General features: G+C 40.3%; 4 protein-coding genes across 8 annotated transcripts in view; 1 reads left to right on the top strand and 3 right to left on the bottom strand.

Moving 5' to 3' along the window:
• The window catches only part of lrrfip1b (leucine rich repeat (in FLII) interacting protein 1b), a 27093-nt gene extending 26295 nt beyond the window's left edge, over positions 1-798 (bottom strand). Inside the window, exon 1 of the mRNA XM_084714121.1 lies at positions 51-798. Within this exon, the coding sequence (XP_084570247.1) occupies positions 51-140 (90 nt within the window). The 5' untranslated portion in view covers positions 141-798. The remainder of the gene's footprint in view (positions 1-50) is intronic.
• Positions 799-3257: 2459 nt separating this feature from the next.
• mlpha (melanophilin a) lies at positions 3258-15503 on the bottom strand. Of its 5 annotated transcripts, XM_084714066.1 has the most exons (16): positions 15393-15503; positions 14643-14756; positions 12400-12621; positions 11409-11521; positions 10958-11002; positions 10674-10732; positions 10508-10597; positions 10277-10379; positions 8626-8819; positions 8449-8529; positions 7895-8128; positions 5993-6163; positions 4691-4852; positions 4154-4210; positions 3466-3511; positions 3258-3340 (listed from the first exon to the last, which is right to left on the bottom strand). In XM_084714066.1, exons 2-16 carry the CDS (start codon positions 14750-14752, stop codon positions 3297-3299), a joined length of 1731 nt encoding a protein of 576 aa, XP_084570192.1. In that variant the 5' UTR covers positions 14753-14756; positions 15393-15503; the 3' UTR covers positions 3258-3296. The 5 variants fall into 5 exon arrangements, with proteins under 5 accessions (XP_084570192.1, XP_084570193.1, XP_084570191.1 ...); XM_084714067.1 differs by lacking the exon at positions 15393-15503 and having other exon boundaries at positions 10277-10376; positions 14643-15307; XM_084714065.1 differs by lacking the exon at positions 15393-15503 and having other exon boundaries at positions 14643-15306.
• Positions 15504-16985: 1482 nt separating this feature from the next.
• dph3 (diphthamide biosynthesis 3) lies at positions 16986-18462 on the bottom strand. The gene is made up of 3 exons (XM_084714113.1): positions 18239-18462; positions 17405-17479; positions 16986-17114 (listed from the first exon to the last, which is right to left on the bottom strand). Exons 1-3 carry the CDS (start codon positions 18344-18346, stop codon positions 17037-17039), a joined length of 261 nt encoding a protein of 86 aa, XP_084570239.1. The 5' UTR covers positions 18347-18462; the 3' UTR covers positions 16986-17036.
• A 1197-nt stretch (positions 18463-19659) lies between these two features.
• Positions 19660-21128, top strand: LOC146305045 (claudin-24-like). The gene has a single exon (XM_084714104.1). The coding sequence runs from the start codon at positions 20199-20201 to the stop codon at positions 20865-20867; it is 669 nt and encodes a 222-aa protein (XP_084570230.1). The 5' UTR covers positions 19660-20198; the 3' UTR covers positions 20868-21128.
• The last annotated feature ends 461 nt before the right edge of the window (positions 21129-21589 follow it).

The raw sequence follows: 21589 nt of genomic DNA, 5'->3' as shown, positions 1-21589 counted from the left end.
ATATTGAACTAATCAATCAGATTAATAACAGTATCGATTAGCAGCCTCACCTCCCGTGCTATCTGGTTCAGAGCATCGTCCTCGGCCGTCAGCTTGTCCCGGTTCGGGATCCTCTTCCTGCCCGGTCCCTGCGTGCCCATGGTCCAGGACGGTTCTACCTGCACCCGAAATATCTACTGAGGTCTGCTGTGGTGTCGAACATTCAGACCCGGTTCATCAAACCAGGAGAAACACTTAAGAAATGAGTTTCAATGAAAAAATCGCTGTTTTTCTGACGCAGTTCGGCGGTCACCTTCTCTCGATTCTCGGTTAGGACTCCATCGTTACGGGTTGTTTTAACGGGAGCCGAATGGTCCACAAAGGTGTTCTTGACCCCGAAATCCGGCTTCGGGCTCCGAGAGAGTACAAATAATAAATAAATATGATTTAAATCAAAATAAGATGATTTTCGGAGGCTGTCCGGAGCGACTGCGGCCCGAGCTGCCGCCGCTGTTCATCCTGTCTCAGCCAGCAGCCACCGTCACAACCACCGGGAAACACACATTCAAATCACCGGCTGTGGTTGTCTGTTGCCTCCGTTCAGCGAGCAGCGTCGGTAACTCGGCCCCGGTAAGCTCGTTAATCCGCCATCGTCAACAGCCGCCCGCCCGCCGCGGACATTTAAAGCTCCTGATGAGAGAACCGGGCTGGTTTTTTCCGAGACCGTGAAGTAAACACGCCGCAGGTGGGCTGGTTCCGGACCGTGAACGCACCCCGACAGGACAGGACGCTCCGCTGCAGTGAGACAGAGAGGAGGGAACAGACTTTTATTGTGGAGGGGAGGATGTTCATTCTGTCAAGTTACACACATTTAGATACATACAGGAAGTGACTGTTTTTCAAAATAAAAACAGGCAATTATGATTTTTAATGAACATAAACTTCTCCTTTCACTGATAATAATTAAGATAAAATTATATAGACATAACGATAGTTCTTATAATCAATTCATGTTTGTGTTGGAATTGCATGTAATTATTTTTTTTTAGAACTGATTACAAAATGTGAAATTAAAGAGTCAGATTTTACTTTTAAAAAAGTAATATTGAAAAATGAATGCGTTTCTATTTTGTGTTTGTTTGTTTGTTTAAATTAAAAGTTAAAAAATACAGATAAAAGTTATTAAGAATAACTAATACAAAATAATATTACAAAAGTGTGTATATGTGTATGAGTAAATCAAATCTACATATATATTTAATTAAATTAATTGAATATAGTAGAAATGTATCATAAAAACATAAAAAATGCACAAACCAAAAACTGAGGTCAAAATTCAAACACAAATTTATAAATATGAATTAATGATTTAGTAATATGTTTTATTAAATATAAAATAGTGTGTGCTTTGATTTTGAAAGTTCTCACCGGAAGTTGTCTCTTAATAGCTTGACATCACTTCCAGCACTTTAATCTTTTATTGCAGAACGCTGAATACTGCTTCCGGTTACCTCTTTCAAAATAAAATGAGGAAGTTGGCCAATTTATTTTCACAGAATCAATAAGTCATCAATCATTCCAAAGTTTGTCTTTTAATTTCTTAATCAGAAAGCCAAACACTGACATCATTATGATCATCAATACAGCGTTCCATGTCATCTATAATCAATAAATCAAACAAACTAAACAATAATATTTCTAAACATCAAATGTGACCAAAACTGATCAATAACATCCAGTTTGCAGTCAGCAATCGATCAATCAATACTTATCAAGTTATGTTGTGTTTCTACTGACTCTTTGGTTTTATTGATCGTATTAGCAGTGATCAGAAATGCTGAAAAAAAGGAATCAAACCCAGTTGATCGATTCACGGCGGCAGAAGCTTGATGCTGCCAAAATACGTCGAGCAAAAAAGGGTTTAAGATTAAATAAAAAATAAAAAATAATCATCATCATCATTTAATTTCTTCATTAAATCTGAGTGATATGAAACATTTACACTCAAACAAACTCATTTTCTTCTTCTATTAATTTTATTTTCATTTAATTTTATTTCTGATTAAAAAATGTTTCTTCGTTTGACGTCACATCAGATTCAAAAAATTCATTTATTTAATTCCTGAAATCATTTGTTTTTATTTTGTTTCAGCAGTTCTCATCTCAGCTGATCACATCATAAAAGGAAATAATATTTTTCATTTCAGAACATGAAAAGATTTATGATTTTTTTTTTTTAAGGTAATTTCTGAAAACATCATTTTAAATTCACCAGCTTTCATTTATTTTAGTGAATCTTTTATTTATTGATATATTTTTAATATCTTTGTCATTTTAATATATTTGATTAATTTCAAAAATCATCTTTAATACTTTTAATTCCAAGTTGGACATATTTTGATTTCACTTCTTGATTTTCTTTTTTCTTTCTGGAGATTTTCATTAATTTTAACATATTTTTAAATTTTATTTTATAGTTTCATGGTGACTGAGAATCATTTTCATTGATTATGTAACAAATTCATGTTGAATGTTTCAGTATTTTTTAGTTTTATTGATGTTTCAGTTTTGTCACAGCAGTTTTATCCTGCTGCACAGATTTCAGTTTTTATTTTTTTTTTTGTTTGTTTAAAAGTACAGGAAGTTGTCAATATGTTCAAAATAAAAGCAATAAAATGTATTTAATTGACATGTTTCTGTGTGAGTTCATGTCTTTCTACATTTTCTATACTTAAATAATTTATGTAATTTATTTTTATTTCTGTTAAGAGATGTGATGATATTTGTTTAATAATAAAGGAAACGTGACAATATTTTCAAAATAAAAGAGAGAAAACACAATTGACACTTTTTTCATGTTTTTTAAAGTTTTGTATTTGTAAAGATATTTATTTATTTATTTATTTATTTATTTATTTATTTGTTTGTTTGAGACATGAAAGTTGACAATATTTTCAAAATAAAAGTGAGAAACTTGACATGTTTTCACATTTTTTAAAAATTTCTAATTATTTAGTAAATTTTATTTTCATTTCTTTTGAGACGTGATGTTTGTTTGTTTAATAATTCAGGAAAGTTGAAGGTATTTTCAAAATAAAAACCAAAACATTCATGTTGTTTCTGAGGTTAGAAAAGAAAAAACGCTTTTGTCTGAATTTGATTTGACGTGTTTTGTTTTTTCGTTGTTTTTTTTCGGAGACCTCAGGAATGTTTGCACTGATTTAAAGGACGATTACAAACATTTTTCTCTTCAACCATGAAGTTTTTTTGGCAGAAGAAGCAGATGACAGCAGGAGGAAGACGTCAGCTGCTCGTCTTCAGTACAGGTTGTTGGATTTCCACTGAGCTCCGTTTGTGTTTCCTGTCAACAACAAATAAAAACAAAAAGACACAAATTCATTTTGATCAGTAAATTATTATCATTATTATTATTAATTAATTGATTTATTGATTTTCTTCATGTAAAGTAATAAAAGAGTTTCTTACTGCTGAAGTCTTGTGTCGACTTTTTCCTCTGATGAGATCCAGAAACCTGTTTTAAAAACAAATCAAATCATTTCCCAGAATGCATTTCAACCACAAGATTGTTCTTCAGGATTAATGAAGTTTAATTTTATATGATCTGATTATGTATTTAAGATGCAGTAACTGTAATCCATTACAGTTACAGAAATAAAATAAAATCATTTCCTTGAACTGTGCTGAATTAATTCTGTACAAACAATAATAAACATCAAACAAACATTATTTTAGGCTCAACAGTGTCACAATATTACAGTTACAGAAAGTAATCAAGTTACATTATGATATTTGGGTCAGGTTACTGTAGCTCCAACAAATTGATCCAAACAGGAAGTGAATTGTTAGATTATTTTTATTTATCTACTTGAATATTTTAAATATTGTTACATTGTTGTTCCACTCACCTTTGTTTTATTCTCTTTTATAAATAAGAACAGAAAATTGTTTTCATGGCATCTGTTGTTTTTTCAGTTTCCATGGAAACAACACAGCAGAACCACAAAATAAAGGTAATTATAATAGTTTGTTGTTAGAAATAAGTATCTTGTGTCGTGTAATTAATTGATTAAATTGCATAATAAAATATATTTCTGTAATTATTGACAAACGTGTTTGTTTTGAATGACTGTGATTGATAAATAAGAGGGCGGACCTTCTTCTTGGAGCTCGCGGCGTTCAGAGCTGCGATCTTACTCTCGATATCAGACACCTGCAGAGAAAACATCAGGACAAAAGTCTGTGGACACTCCAGCATTGACATGAATGACGAATCGTCCCGCAGTCAAGACCTTTTTATGATGATGCAGTTTGTCAGGAGATCAATTCATTCATCAATATTTACTGATTATTTTCTTGTAAATATGAAATGAAACAGATCATCATCATGTGACACTTTTAATAAACAACAACATAAACATTTCATAATAATTATAATGATCATTCTGTCATAACTGACAGATTAATACAGTAATTATCAAATGTGTTTGTGAAAGATGGATCAATAATCAATATATCAAGATAATTCTCTCATAATTTCCACAATTTTTTTTTTTAAATCTCACAGTTTGACGTTTCCTCGTCTGATTATTTTCCTGTAATAAGTTAAATATCTCATATTAAAAGGAAATCTTCGCCGGCTGACTCGAACCAATCACGGCTCAGCCTCGGACAGGTGTGCGTGAGAACTCACCTCGCTCTCGGCGCTCTGGACTCTGGCGGCGGTCAGCGCCACCACGTCCTCCAGCTCCGACAGCTCCGAGTCCGTCGTCCCTCCGAAACGGTTCTTGGCGCTCTGCTCGAGTCGTCGCAGCTTCGTCTCCAGCTCGTACGACTGACCGGCTGCCATGTACACCTGGACAGGTGAGACGCCAAACAGACGTGAGAGGGCGCCAACACGCCGCCACGCCACTGAGCACAACCACGATGATAATTATTGTAACGACGACAGGACTGAGCATGACTGTAAAACTGGTTCAGGTGATCTGTGATATCTGATCATCTGATCGTCTGATTATCAATATCAGCTGATATTAGAACGTTTTTAAAGGAAAAGTTCTGTTTTTTTTTTCTGTTTATAAAATTGTTTCCTCATGAGAATAAACAAACAAACATCTGAGAAAATGTTTGATGGTTTCTCAGAATCTCATCAAGCTCATTAACGACGTTCTCATATATCTGGATAATTATTGATCTCACTGGATCAATATTCAAGAATTTGCTCACAATAACAAATAATTTTTCTCATAATTAAAAAAGTTTTCATGACAGAATTATTCATCACACAAGAAACTTTTCTGACAAGAAAACAATCGTCTTCTCTCATCTTTATGAGAAACATGATTTTCTCTAATTATCAGAAATAAAAGTTTTATTTCTGATCACATTTTATCATCGAAATGTTTCATTCTTTATTTTTTTACAGATTTAAGAATCATGAGATTTTTTTCTCATAATTTAAAGATTCATTCTGAAACATACATGATGGTTTTATCAGAATTATGAGAACATCTCATAATTTTAGTTTTGATAAAACATGATGTAAGAAAATTATGAGAAAATATTTCAGTATCAGAATTTTCTATTAAATAATTATAAATTATTATAATTAATCATAAATGAGAATGTCATAAAAAAAACTGAAGATAAATCTCACTTTTCTCATAATTATTAGACTTTTTACTGTAATCATGAAGTGATTTTCTCAGATTGATTTCTTGTGATTAGAAAACATCGTCTCACAGTAATAATCAGGTCGTATTGATGCAGCCTGATTATTGATCATTGATAACTGTGTAAAAAGTGCCGAGCTCGTCTTCCTGCGGTGTGTTTTACAGATGCTCAGTCCTGTGTGTGACACAGCAGCGGGGAGATTAAAGCCAGTCCACACGTTTCTGTCATGCGTCAGACGAGGCGAGGGGTTCGGCTCACTGTGACCTTCACACAAAAACACGTTAGGGGACAACGAGGCGTGCAGTTCATGTTGGAAGCTTACATTTTCCTCAAGTTCCCTGAAAGCATCATCTGCTTGCTTAACGTCAGTCCCTACTAAGTGGGATCTGTCGACCGGCTCTGAGAGGCCGTACTCGACCATTGCGTTTTCTGTGGCATTAATGGTTCTCAGGACCTCAGTGGTGAGGTCACAGAGGGCGGCGGCAGTCGATCTCTGAAAGCCATGTAGAGGACAGATGTCAGCAGCTGGAAAACAATCAGAACCGATCCTGTCGCAGCTACCGGCCTGGACGCTGTTTCCTTATCAAACTGTTCATGACTGAGTGTTATTGATCTGTACTTTATTGATCACATCTGTGGGAACATTGATGAGTTGGACTGATCACAGAGAGGACCGATGTCTGATATTCAGTTACAAATATTACTGTATCTGAGTATTTTGACTTTTTGACATACAGTTTTTTCTGATGAGAGGGAAATCTACTGTAAATCTGAACAGAACAGGAGAACTGTTCCCTCACAGATGTGCTCCATCTGTTAGAACATAGAGGGAAGAGTAGAACATTCACTGCAGAAAGTCAATGTTAACTCTGTGTGTCTGAATTCATGAGATTCCTCCTGCAGGCTCTCCATGCCCGGGGCCCGTTCCCGGGTCCGGTTCCCGGGGCCCGTTCCCGGGTCCAGTGCCCGGGGCCCGTTCCCGGGGCCCAGTTCCCGGGACCAGTTCCCGGGGCCCGTTCCCGGGGCCCGGTTCCCGGGACCAGTTCCCGGGGACCGTTCCCGGGGCCCGTTCCCGGGTCCGGTTCCCGGGGCCCGTTCCCAGGGCCCGTTCCCGGGTCCAGTTCCCGGGGCCCGTTCCCGGGTCCAGTTCCCGGGGCCCGTTCCCGGGGCCCCTGAAGACTGACCCCAATCTCTTACCCCCCCAGCTGACCCAGAGCCCCTAATGGAAGAACCCTGTCCACCAGCCAAAGCCCCGGTGCTGTTTGTCTCTGCTTATACGGGATGGAACACCAGAAGTGGGCGTGGTTTATTCTTCACGTCACGCCGAGTCGAGCTCATGTTTTATCTTGAGGCATCTCATTAATTCAGAAAATCAGGGAAAACATTTTTTGTCAAATGAAAGCATGAAGCTTCCAGACACACTGAGTCTGTCGCTGTCGACAAGATAATAAATCAGATCCATCTTGTTCTTACTCATCAAAAAATACGACGACGCGTCGGGGCTTCAGTGGCTCAGTAAGATTCTAGAAAAGAGTTTGATGAATCCTCCATAACTCAGGTAAACACCACTGAAGAAGAACTGAGCCTGGTCCCTGAGGGCAGCTGCAGGCGTCTGATCCAGGCAGGTAGCTGCTGACCGTCACATTCAAACAAGCTGCCGTACGAGCAGCGAACAGCTCTGAGGGTTGTTAACTAACGCAGGAGGCAGTCGGTTAGTGAGGAGGACGTCATGCAGTCTGATCTTCTTCTTCTACTTCTACCAGAAACACCACAGTTCAACAGAAGAAGAGTTCAGAGGTCAGATACCTTTTATCTTTGATAAATACAAGAAAAGTCTTTGGACTGGAACTTCATCATGAGAAAAGCCCAAACATCAAAATATTTGAAACATCTGTTTAGATATTTTCCTGATGGATTCTGATCTTTTCTTTGGGGAGAAGCTGAGCCATGCCAGGGAAGCACTCGCCTCATCACTGCGTTCAGCACAAACGGGATCCTGGACGTCCGTAAAAAACTTTCCACTAATTTATGAGTAAATCATTGAAGTTTGAACATTAAATATTCTGTCTCTGCGCTGTGATTCATCGCAGCTCAAACAGAAAATCAGATCTGACACTGACGTTGTTTCAGAAAACCTCCAGGTTCCCATTGGCTGTAAACTCCGCCCTGAATTTGAGCCCTGAGGTAAGTCGGGTCAGACGTCCCGTCCTGACCTCCTTCCTACCTTCTGAGCCTCGGTGGGCATCTCGTCACTGGACGAGCTCAGCTCTTTGTCCCTCAGAGAGTCCAGGGTGACCACCGGGCCGCCCCTGACGCCGGCCGCACCTTTACCCACAGAGAAGGACTTCTTCCCGGCGTCGTCGTCCGACGACAGGCCCTTATCGCTCAGGTTCCCCGCCAGCTCGCTCAGCTTCCTCCTCAGCTTCTCCTCCTCATTCTGACCCGACGGGGTCGATGTCTGCAGGACGACAGGAAACACATTCATGGAGGAATTTCAGGTCAGTATTTCAAAATAAAAGAGAGATTTCTCCAAACGGAACTTCACAGCTTTTTTGGGAGATTGTTGCCTAAAATGTCTGATTTCATGGCAGCTTTTTTAAAAACCTGAGATTTGTGCTGCAAAGTGTTTTTTAGGTGTTTTTTGCAACAAAATTGTGGAAACAAGTGAAAATTGCAAGAAAGTGATCTGTGTTAATGATGTTGACCTGATAACAGATGATGTCAGATTATTAACCACGCCCACGTTCTCAGTGTGAGAACATCGTTAGATGGACTGACCTCGTCAGCAGGCGTCATCTTCTCCTCCAAACGGCTCAGCAGACTCTCGATGGCAAACATACGTTTGTTCAGTTCGTTCATCTACGAAGTCAAACGACAGAACGTGAGCAGAGGGACATCAGAACGACACAACCACGTTCCACTTATCGTGGACAAACACGGACTGTTCTTTCTTACAGGCGGGGCTTGTCCCAGGTTCTCCTGGGAGGACGTTCTGCTGTTTCGGCGGCGGTGGGGGGGTTGTTGGTACATGGGGGCGTATCTCGGGTAATCGTCCTCATCAGAGGTGTCGACGTACTGCTGCCGAGCCACCGAGGAGCTGATCTTAGACAGAGAGCGAGTCCGGACCATCCTGCTGTCTCCACAGTCATCTGACAACACACAGGTGAGAACAGACAGGTGAGAACAGACAGGTGAGGACAGACAGGTGAGGACAGACAGGTGAGAACACACAGGTGAGAACAGACAGGTGAGAACAGACAGGTGAGGACAGACAGGTGAGAACACACAGGTGAGAACAGACAGGTGACAACAGACAGACAGGTGAGGACACACAGGTGAGGACAGACAGGTGAGAACACACAGGTGAGAACACACAGGTGAAGACAGACAGGTGAGAACACACAGGTGAGAACACACAGGTGAGGACAGACAGGTGAGAACACACAGGTGAGAACACACAGGTGAAGACAGACAGGTGAGAACACACAGGTGAGGACAGACAGGTGAGAACAGACAGGTGAGAACACACAGGTGAGAACAGACAGGTGAGGACAGACAGGTGAGAACACACAGGTGAGAACACACAGGTGAGAACAGACAGGTTAGAACACACAGATTGAGAACAGACAGGTGAGAACAGACAGGTGAGAACAGACAGGTGAGGACAGACAGGTGAGAACACACAGATTGAGAACACACAGGTGAGAACAGACAGGTGAGAACACACAGGTGAGAAGAGACAGGTGAGAACACACAGATGAGAACAGACAGGTGAGGACAGTCAGGTGAGAACACACAGGTGAGAACACACAGGTGAGAACAGACAGGTGAATTCTGAACCTTTAATTCCTTCTTTTGTACTTTATTTAATTTTTGTCTCGTCTGTTTTCCATCCTGTCGTTGTCTATAAAGTTTTTATTGAATGTTTCTCTGCTCCTGTGAAGAATTTTGAATCGTCTCTGTGTTTGAAATAAAGCTGACTCGTCTCAATCAAACACAGTTCAGCCACTAGATGGAGCTCTACAACCTTTAACTGACTCACCTGTAGCTCACCTGTAGCTCACCTGTAGCTCACCTGACTCACAGCAGCCAATGAGACCCAGCAGATCATTTTACTTCCAGTGTAGCAGTCTGAACCGTGTGTTTTATGTACATGTGTACTGTGTGTGTATGTACTGTGTGTACACTGTGTGTACTGTGAGTACTGTATGTACTGTGTGTGTATGTATTGTGTGTACACTGTGTGTACTGTGTGTACTGTGTGTGTGTACTGTGTGTGTGTGTGTACTGTGTGTACTGTGTGTGTGTGTGTGTACTGTGTGTGTACTGTGTGTACTGTGTGTGTACTGTGTGTGTGTGTGTGTACTGTGTGTACTGTGTGTGTGTACTGTGTGTGTGTGTACTGTGTGTACTGTGTGTGTGTGTACTGTGTGTACTGTGTGTGTGTGTGTGTACTGTGTGTGTACTGTGTGTACTGTGTGTGTACTGTGTGTGTGTGTGTGTACTGTGTGTACTGTGTGTGTGTGTGTGTGTGTGTGTACTGTGTGTGTGTGTGTACTGTGTGTACTGTGTGTGTGTGTGTACTGTGTGTACTGTGTGTACGTACCTGCTCTCATGGCGTAGCGGTCCAGACTCTTCCTGCGGTTGCCTCGGTGATTGTACATGTCGTAGTCCACATCATTTCTGTAACCTCGATCCTCCTGCATCTGCTGCACACACACACACACACACACACACACACACACACACACACACACACAGTTTAATTTTTGAACAATTTCAAAAATAAACAAAGAAGATGTGGATTGAATTGTTGAAAGTGCAGGTGTGCTCGTACCTGTGCAGACGGCCGTCGTGAGCGAGGGAAATATTCCTCAGGGTCAAAGTCCAGAGGATGAACCGACAGCAGACGTTTACTCTTCCTCATCTGAAAGACAAGAATTAATGAGTTTTAAAGCTGCAGTTTTCACGTTACATGGCGTGTTTTTGTACTTCCATGTTACCACTTTGTAGCGCTGAGCGTCGGCCTCTCCGTGTTCCTCCTCGGCGCCGTTATACACGTCTGCAGGTACAAAAACAAAAAGAGTTAAAGCTTGATTATCTGTGTCATTTCATTGTTTTTACAGCAGATTATGTTAATAAATGTTCAGAAACATTAATATGTGGTAATATATCTTAATAAGTCTTATTATCTGTGTTCATTTCTTTTTAATAATTAATCTTAGATTACAGATTACATTTGTGATCTTGCTTCCTGTCAGTTTAATGTTTATGTGCAGTGACTCACGGCTGTGGACGTCCGGCATACTCTGAGTGTCGTCATCACGACCACCTGACGGACAAACACAGGAAGTCTTGTTAGCACGTAGCATTTAGCATCCAAAAAAAAAAGAAGGAAAATGTTACTTCTTACATCATTATTGTTGTTGTTTCTTTTAATGCTGCAAAACAAATCTGATTGGCTACATTTATATAAATATACCATCACTCATTCTAAACAGTTTTTGATTTTTACTCTTCAATTATTGTGTAAAATACTTTTTAAAAGATCAAACGTTTGGCGAGTAAACCTTGTAACCTCCCTGTGATTCAGTTTTAATAAAAATCTGAGGAATTTGTTGATCTTTGGTTGAACTTTTGAAGTCAAAGATCTCAGATGCTAAAGGTGTCTGTCTTGTCCCAGGACCCGCCCACACAGGTGAGTCCTACAGGTAAGAGTGATGTCACAGCAGACTCACCGTCTCCGTTAAGCCTCTTGTACAGTGACCTCATCACCTTGGCGCTGCCGAAGCGTTTGAAGCGGTTTCTCACGTTGTCATGGTACCAGCCGGCGGTACCGATCTTCACCACCCTGCAGACACACAAACAACAAAACATTAAACTTTAAATCAAGTTCAACCAAACTTGAAAACTACATTTAAACCTCAGTTCAGTTTTTACTCTAAAGATTACATTGAATTCTGCTGAACTCCAGTTTAAACTGTCATCCAGTATTAACTTTAAACTGAAACCTGCGAGCAAAACAATCCAGCATTTTTACTTTTAGCGAGCTAACAAATACTGAAGCGACTGAAAGTTAAGAGTTTGTCCCTCCTCTTTTCTATTTACTATGTCCTGATAGAATTTATGAATGAATTAATTTATTTTAATAAAACATCTGCATATTGATCAAATAAATTTCAGTTTACATCACTGAACCTGGATTTGTGTAACAGAGCTCTGCTTTATTTTAAATCTGGGTTCATTCATCTTAAACCTGGTTTTGCTAAACTCTGATTAGAACCGATCTTAGATTAAATTAATGTCTGTGGGTAAAACGCAGAGTTCACCTGGACAGGTGAAGCGCTGAAGCCTCCTGAAGTCACAGCAGGCTCTAAGCTGACACTTTTTAGTTTCTGGCATGAAAATACAGCGCAGTCGCACCAACTGCTAACACAAACATGCTACATGCTACATGCTACGTGCTACATTAGCTCACAGTAAAAATGTGGAACATGTAGAACAGGTGTTTATATTTGGCTCCATGCAAACACTATTCTACCTTCAGTCATAATTAGCAGCTAATTAATGATGATGTCTTCCACAGTAAAGAGGCTCCATTTTGTCTTAATGTCACATCATCAGCATCATCACATGACGTCATTTTTTGATGATGTCAGAGTGCTGGCATCTGAATGTTCCTTACCCGTGCTGCCTGTTAGTGGCCACACCCACCTGCGGGAGCCTCACCTGGTCATGCGGCAGTTGTCACACACCCAGCCGTGCTCCTTCTTGTTGTAGCGGCTGCAGGACTTGCAGGTGTACATGCGACAGTCCAGACACTGACGTTTACTGTTGACCAGGAACTTGAAGGGCTGCAGGCAGCGGATGCACAGCGAGTCGGACACCTGACTCTGAGAACCCAGCAGCTCTTGCTTCGAGTCCTCCTTCTCGATCCTAGTCTTCAACTCACTGCAGAGGACAGACAGACAGACAGACAGACAGACAGACAGACAGACAGGGTAGGGCCGCCATGTTTAACGTGATCTCAGTTGAGTGTGAACACAAAGACATGCAGAGGAGGGAAGTAACTAAGTACAAATACTTTGTCCCTGTGCTTCAGTGGCATTTTCAGGTATCTGTATTTTACATTTATTTTTCTGACAACTTTTTACTTTTACTCTCTACAACTACTACTACTACTACTACTACTACTACTACTACTACTCTCTGTTGATCAGCTGAAGACGAATATCAAGAAAGAATGAGACAGAATTGACCTTTAAAACTTCAACAAACACTGACTGAGTGTCAGAAGAAAAGATGATGAGAAACACGATGACTGCAGATTTACTACAAACATTAAAGTTGATCAGTCTGATCAGGAAATATCTGATCTGTACTGACTGGTCTGTTCTGACTGGTTTGTACTGACTGGTCTGTTCTGACTGGTTTGTACTGACTGGTCTGTACTGACTGGTCTGTTCTGACGCTGAGACAATGGCTGCTTTGTCCCAAAGGCTTCTGGGTAAACTGGTCTTTGTTTTGGCGATACAAACCTTGTGACCTGGTCTTAATTTTACTTATTTATTGTTGTGTGTATCATTAAATCTGTATCTGTTGTATCAGTTATTGATTTATGATTCGTTCATGACTCACAGATGTGAGCGTTTGTGTGAATGAGATGACAAACTAAATTTGAATGACACAGTTATTATCAGATTATAACAGCACAGTCACAGTTATTATCAGATTATAACAGCACAGTCACAGTTATTATCAGATTATAACAGCACAGTCACAGTTATTATCAGATTATAACAGCACAGTCACAGAGGAGTCCTTCATTCATTCAGCTGATCATCAGTCATGTCCTTATTGATTATCAGTTATCAGTTATGACCACAGACAATGACTCAGATTTCTCAGGAAACTCATCTGGGTCTCACTCCCAGTTTAAAGAAATAAAAAAGGTCTCTGAGTGTGTTTGCCCCCGGGGCTGATGGGAGTTGGAGTCTTCAGCAGGGAACAGAGCGTCTTTGTGAGCTTCCTGTTTTCTGCTGCAGACTCTTGTCCGTGTGACCGAGTTGTGATCGACTCAAACAACAACGACGTCTTTCACCAACACATTCCACTAAAACTCACATGAACGAGTCGATTCAAAGAAACAAGCAGCTGATGAACGTAGGGAGAGGAGAGAGTTGAGTTTGTTACAGGACAGATGGACGGGAGACCTGTGCAGGTGAGCTGAGGAAGCTCTGACACGCTGGATTCATTCAGACACTTCATGCTCAACTTCACAACATCAAAGTTTCACCAGAAAATCACACGACGAAGTAAAAATGTAACATGACAAAATAAAAGTTTAAGATGAAAGACTCGACTTTGACTTTCCTTCATCATAGAGGCACGGACAGATCAATATATTGATATTTTTTGAGCTGTGTACTTTTTTTTGAGTAATCTGTAATTTTTTGAAGGTAACGGTACGTTTTGTTTGTTCACCTGTTGCTTTAACTTCAGGGAAATAACAGATGATACGACAGACAGTCAGGATGGAAGACAAACTTAACTAAACCTAACATGAATTAAACTGGATGGATGGTTAAACTGGATGGATGATGGATGGATGGATGATGAATGGATGATGGATGATGGATGGATGGATGATGGATGGATGGATGGATGGATGGATGATGGATGGATGATGGATGGATGGATGATGGATGGATGATGGATGAATGGATGATGGATGGATGATGGATGGATGGATGATGGATGATGGATGGATGATGGATGGATGATGGATGGATGGATGGATGGATGGATGATGGATGGATGGATGATGGATGGATGGATGATGGATGATGGATGATGGATGGATGGATGATGGATGATGGATGATGGATGGATGGATGATGGATGGATGATGGATGGATGATGGATGGATGGATGATGGATGGATGGATGATGGATGGATGTTGACTACATACCCGAGTCTCTCCTCTTCTTTCTTTCGGAGGTTAAAGTCTCGTTGAATCACCTCCCACACATGTTTGGCCTCTTCGTCCGTCAGACGAGACAAATCCAGTTTACTCGCCATGATGCTGAAATTATGAAAAAATACATTCAAGTTAAATTGTAGCTTGTTTTCTGTGTCTTCAACACAAAACTGTTACAAAAGTTACATTTTGTCCAAAGAAAACATAGCATACAGATCATGAGCATAAAGGATTAAAATATTTGAACGTTATTGTCTTAAAGTCATTGTGTGAGTAAAACGTTGTGCAGTTATACATCCAGCAGAACTAAAGTCACATGATTAACCCTGTGACAGTGTTAATAATCACATGTGGAGTCCCTCAGGGCTTCACTCTCCGTCCTTTATTATTTATCTTTACACATTAATATAGGATTTAAATCATTAGATTTTCTTCTTTGTCCACTTGAGGGCAGCAGAACAAACTGAAACCACACCTGACATGTTTGTTCTGAGGTTTTAGGTGGTTCTGGTTCTACAACAAACGGTCAGATTTTGGAGGCTTAAAGACCTAAAAAATTCTGTATCTTTGACTCTTGATCATTTGTTCCTCAGGTTCAAATCACCACCTTTTTAGACATTCATGTTGTTTTTCACTGTGAGGAGTTAAAGATTGTTAAACATTAAATATATATAGTTCAAATGTACAGAAACTTTTTTCAAAGTCTCATGAAACTTCATGTAAAAACTTTGTCTAACTCACAGAAACTTGTTAAGAATCTTCCAGAACTGACGTCAGTTTTTTAAAGCTGCTGTAACATAAAACAGTGCGACTGGGTCGTCCCTCTGTTTTGAAGTTAGGGTTTGTCACCACACCCAGAAACATGTTACACAACTGATGATTTCACAAACAAAACATGTCTCACATATTTATTCAGTCAAACCTCACTTTTAATCTCAAATCTTTAATTTAAAAATGACTGATGGATTAAAACGTACAAAATAAAAGTCTGTGATACTCAAATCAATATCAATGTTTCTCTGAATTCAAAAATCAAACATGCTTTATATTATTAAATCTATAAACAACAGAAACAGTTAAAAACAGTCTGCATGAAATCCTTCTGTTCAAATCACCTTTAACCTGCTGATGAGTTGGTTGGATTTTTGATGAAATTTAACATTTTATAAACCAAACTATTGAAAATAAAATTTAAATAAAGAACAAATCTATGCAAACAAAGATTTAAATGCAGCTTTGTCCAATAATCTCAGACTGACAGTCACTCACTTACAGAAACTTTAACAGTCTGACTGAAATAAATGAGTTTACAGTTCAGTTTTAATGAGACGTAATAAAAGTTAATTACATTTATTTAATGAATGTGACTGAAGAGAAGAAGAAACTCACCGTGTTTCTGTGTTCAGCCCACTGAGACTGATGAGACCGTCTGAGTTTAAACTGAGAGAATCAGCTGATCACATGACGACCGTCCTCATGACAACAACAATTATACACTGATACACACAACTACACACTGATACACACTGATACACACTGATACACACCCATACAGGCAAACACACCATCTTTTAAACAGAGGAGGACAAATCAGAAAACTTTAGTACAAAATCATCAACATTTGGAAAACAAAGAAAAAAGTTCAGATAAAGTCGATTTTAGAGGAAAATATAATTTTATGAAAAAAAGAAGAAAGAAAAATCGAAGTATTACTGCAGTATTTTGTTCTGTCTCTTGTTGCTGATTGTCTCTCAGCTAAAGCGGAGCTGCTGTTGGGCTTCACTTCATAATTAAAATAATAACAGAGTACAGTATGAGGATGTGGAAATATATTTCAAAATTAACTGTGTGTCAATATTAAATCAACCTGATGCTTTAAAGATAAATTCTAGACCCGAAAATAAAACATGTGAGTGATTTAATGGGACTTCCTGTGTAAGCCACGCCCACTTCCGGTCCCGTATGTGAACACAGGAACGGCATTTATTTATTTTTCAATTTTAATTCACCTGTTTGTGGACATGAAAGAACATTTTGATTTTTATGTTTTAACTCTATTAAATGAAGGACAAACATTCACACACAACAGAATAAAATATCATTTAATTTAATAATCTAATGTGACACATATTTACACATGATGGGTTCCTGAAAGTTGATCTGAATGTTTCCCAGCAGCACTTGAACGCACCATCTCTCCAACTCAGATAATTTCACTGAAATTAATCTAACAAGGAGACGAATCTCACATGAGGGACGAGCTAAAACCACAGAAGAAGAAGCTCGACTGTGAAGTCTGCCTGTCTAAGGTGTGTTTAAAGGAACAGTCCGTCTGTTTAAAGGAAGAGTCCATAGTTTTGTTTTGGTTTTGTTGAGATGGTGGGGTCAGGATCGAACCAGCTCCAGTTTGGTTTCTGAAGATGATGACGGAGCTTCAATGAGTTCTCCAGACATGAACAACTCCTGAAAACAGAAGGAAAAAAACAACGATGTGAAATTTAAATTTGATGTTCATAATAAAACACAGACTGAAGTCCTTCAGGATCCTCGTCTCATCTTACATGTCAGAAATGATTACAGCTTCTTCAATAAACTGCTCTGATATCTTCCAGATCAGCCAAGCAGCCGATGAAATATTGTCAATATACGTGATTTTTATTGTTAATTATTGCTAATTTCTCAACATATGCCAGTTTCCACGTGACAGTTTCATGATGCTGGGGACCAGAAAACTTGAAGGTTAGTTTCCTGACCTTATCGTAGATGACTTTAACGATGAGCGAGCAGCTCGGACACGTGGCCACCTCCTCCCCGTTCTCCAGATCCTCCTTAAAAAAAACACACAAACAAAGAGTGAACACAAAAAACAACAGAAGTAGTCTCGGAAATGTCGAGGACAAAGTATTGATTATGTTTTAGTCTATTGAGAAGCTTTGGAGGACACTGATCAATCCAATCAGACAGGTAACTAGTGAGCAGGGCTGAAACTATTGATTATTTTCATGATGAATCGATCTTTTGATTACTTTGACAATTAGCTGATTAGTTATTTGGTCAATAAAATGTCAGAAAATGATGAAAAATGTTGATCAAAGTCCAAGATGACGTCCTCAAATGTCTTGATTTGTCCAAAACTCAAAACTATTCAGTTTACTGTCAGAGAGGAGGAAAGAAACCAGAAAATATTCACATTTAAGAAGCTAAAATCAGAGTCTACTAACCATTCTGAGACATTTATGAAAGTCCAAATTCAGCTTCTTAAATGTGAATATTTTCTGGTTTCTTTTCTCCTCTCTGACAGTAAACTGATGATCTCTGAGTCCATTTCAGGATTTACAATTAAACCAAACTTGAAGTATTTCATTCGGGGAAATATGAAAACTTAAGTGGTGATGAAGAGTTGGTTCATAAGCCGAATTAAGCAGAATAACTCAATGATAAGTGGAACCTGTTGAGAACATGTTCTGCTCACTGTTAAGGTGTTCCTGAAGAGGGAAAACCTAAAATCACACGACTTTTATGCGGAGTTTGGTGTGAAGTCCACACCTCCACAGTTAGCAGTTAGCCGTTAGCCTGCAGGGACTTACCTTAGTTATGGCGAACTTGTCCCCGCACGGACACGGGTAGTGATACGTCTCCGAGTCCTCATCATATTCAAAGTCTTCGATCTCTATTTCGTCGTGAAACACCGACATTATTATTTTTATTTAACCCGAAAGCTGAACACTGAAAAATCTGCCGACACTCAGCGTGTGGCGAGGCGCGGTGTGATGACGTCACGAGCTGTTATGTCAGGTGACTGATGCAATTTGAGTCACGTCTTTTTTTTTCTTTTTTTTTTAAAGAACTTTATTATGGTGTAACGGCGTGACTGTGAGGTCAGCTACGTATGAAAGAGACATTTCATACAAACGTAGAAAAGAGACGAGCACGTGACACATTTATACAAAGATTAATTTACAGAAAAGTTTTTAATAATTGGAGAAATAATCTGGATTTAAATCATTAATCATGTTTCTATTTTACATCTTTCTATGAATGTAAATGAACAGAAAGGAAACTTAATATTCACCAGCTGATGACTTTGATCGTCTATGAAGCCTTATGAACCTCTTTATTTAAATATGTTTGCAGCTTTTTGACATTTTTGTTCTGTTTGTTATAAACTGTAATTGTCATGTTTTTGTATCCCTCCTCAGATTAAATAAAGTTTTGGAGGGTAAAAACAATGTAGTTCCTGTAAATGTCCTGCAGGTGGCGCCATTTAATCAGAATCAGCAGCTGAAAGTCAGAAAGTTTATAACTCAAACGGTGAACCAAATAAACACAGTGAACAAAGATATTTTCTACATTTTTCTTTACAGTTTTTCCTTTTACATTACAATAACTTCACATTTATATTATGTGCACCATTTAAAAATACAACATCTGAACATATATTTATTTGTACTAGTTAAAAATACAATATCTTAACATATATTTGTGCACTAATTGATTATACAATTAAATGTAATATAAGCAATCAGAGCCCCCTTGATGGGGGCAGTTGTAACACTGAGGAAGGTCAGTCATCTTTGTGTATCAAATAAAAGGACGCCTCAGAGTAATCACATTACTGCTGTAATATCTTAAGTCTTAAATTTTTTTTTTATGTGGTTTTGTGTATCAGGAATCATCTGTGTTTAAACAAAAAGGCTGATTCCATTTTTGCAGAAGACAAAATAATTACTACACTGCAACTGAATTAATAAAGTTTATTTGATTTGATTGTTTGGAAAATTACCTCAACTTGTCTTTTCCAGTTCAGTCAAGTTAAAACTTGAAGGCAGCGTGGACACTAACTTTTTAAGCTTAAAACAGTTTTGTTTTTTGGTTTTTTGGTTTTTTACAGTGTTTTCTTTCCTGTTTTTTCAGCCCTCATGACTCAAACAAAGTTGGAGCAGACATCATGTAGAACGTCTGTGTTTGTTGGGTTTGCTCGGTGACCCTGCAGGTGGTGGTGGTATGGGGGGGGTCCCTGCAGGGGGTGGGGGGGGCGTCCCACCACACAAAGCAGGGAAGCGGTGCGAGCGATGCCATTAACTTCAAACACAGAGATGTGTGCGTTGATAACATCCTGTCTGCGTTTGAACGACGTCCTCACAGGCGGCTCAATGATGCTGTTGTTTGCAGCGCTGGCCAATCACTTTCTCCCCTGACTGATGGAGGGGGGAGCGCGTGTGTGTGTGTGTGTGTGTGTGTGTGTGTGTGTGTGTGTGTGTGTGCGTGGGGGGGGTGAGGCTTGGCTGGGACACAGGTCTCAGTGTGGTGAATGTACGCAGGGCTTCTACCGGAGCTGGCAGCCTGCTCAGGAGATTCTCTGGAAGCAGTCATGGCCCGGTGAGGAGCCCCCACCCTACCCACTGAGGGAGGCAGGGAGGTAACGAGTGGGACCAACAGGACACTGGGAGGAGCCCCCACCCCCCACCACCACCCATCGAGGGAGGCAGGGAGGTAAAGAGTGGGACCAACAGGACACCCGTGGATCCTGAGACTGAGAGCAGCGCCATGATGGACCCAAACGTTCCCGCTCTGGAGCTGTCGGGGGTGCTGATTTCGGCGGGGGCCTGGCTCTGCTCGCTGGCCACCACCTTGATGTCCACCTGGCTCACGCTATCCACTGACCTGCTGCCCACTGAGAGCTACGAGCTGGGCCTGTGGGAGACCTGCGTGGTGCAGGAGCACGGTTCGATCATGTGCCGGCCCTACGACAGCCTCCTGGGCCTGCCGCCCGACATCAAACTGGCCCGCATCCTCATGTGCGTGACACTGGCCGCTGGGCTGCTCGCGCTCCTGCTCACTATCCCCGGCCTGGGCGTGGTCAACAGCTGCCACGACCGTCTGGAAGACCTGCACTGCAAGAGGGCCATGAAGATGGCCGGGGGCGTGCTGTGCCTGGCAGCCGGGATCTTGGGGCTCATTCCGGTGTCATACATCGCCCACATGGCGGTTGTTCGCTTCTTCGATGAATCGGTGCCAGAGGTGTTGCCACGCTGGGAGTTCGGGGACGCTCTGTTCTGCGGCTGGACAGCAGGGTTTCTTCACCTGGTGGCGGGGACGCTGCTGCTGACTTCCTGTTTGTGTCTGCGGGAGAACTGTGACACCCCCGTCCCCATCCTTATGGTGAGAGGTCACCCGGGACGGACCCGGACCTGGACCCGATCTGAGTACGTCTGAGACGACTCCCCATCAGGGACACCACGCGTCTGTTTCCACCACGATCTGCTCCTTTAATTACGTCAAATTAGTCACTCAGTCCACTTCGATGTGGTCGATTCAAGTCCAAATGTAACAAGAGAACAAAACGTTAGTTTTCTCAGCAGGTTTTTGAATTACAGAACTTTAAACTCTGTCTGTAAGAACCTCATTCAGAAAATAAGCTGTTTTATTGCAGGTTTGTTCTCCTGCTCTGCAGCCAAACTTCAAATTTACCATAAAAAAAACTGTGTAAAATGAGATTTCTGCACAATCAAGTTCAGTTTTTTGATGCTCCAAAGTCCAACAGTGACGTCTGTGAAGAGAATAAACCTGAAATAAAAAGGTTTGTTTTCTCAGTGAAGCTCTGAATCGCAGTTCTGGACAGATTCACTATTTTAAACTTTCCTATAACTGTCAGTAAGAGTCTCAAAGAGAAAATAAGCAGCTTTACTGCAGTTTTGTTCTGCTGTTCTGTAGCCAAACTTCATTCAGACCCACAAAACCTTCGATTTTCAGGTTAACTTTTGTGGAAATGTGCAAGTTCACATTCATTTGTTTAAACTGAGGGACAGATGTCTCAAACTGTTATTAAGACGCTTGTTAAAAACAAAACAAACCAGTTTATTGCAGTTCTCTGTTCCTATTCTGCAGCCAAACGTTGCTCAAACCCACAAAATGTTTAATTGTGCAGAGATATCAGC

Source organism: Lutjanus erythropterus, chromosome 24 (assembly GCF_056507025.1).
Source record: "Lutjanus erythropterus isolate fLutEry1 chromosome 24, fLutEry1.hap2, whole genome shotgun sequence".
Lineage (NCBI taxonomy): Eukaryota > Metazoa > Chordata > Actinopteri > Lutjaniformes > Lutjanidae > Lutjanus > Lutjanus erythropterus.
This window is presented reverse-complemented; position numbering and strand designations above follow the sequence as displayed.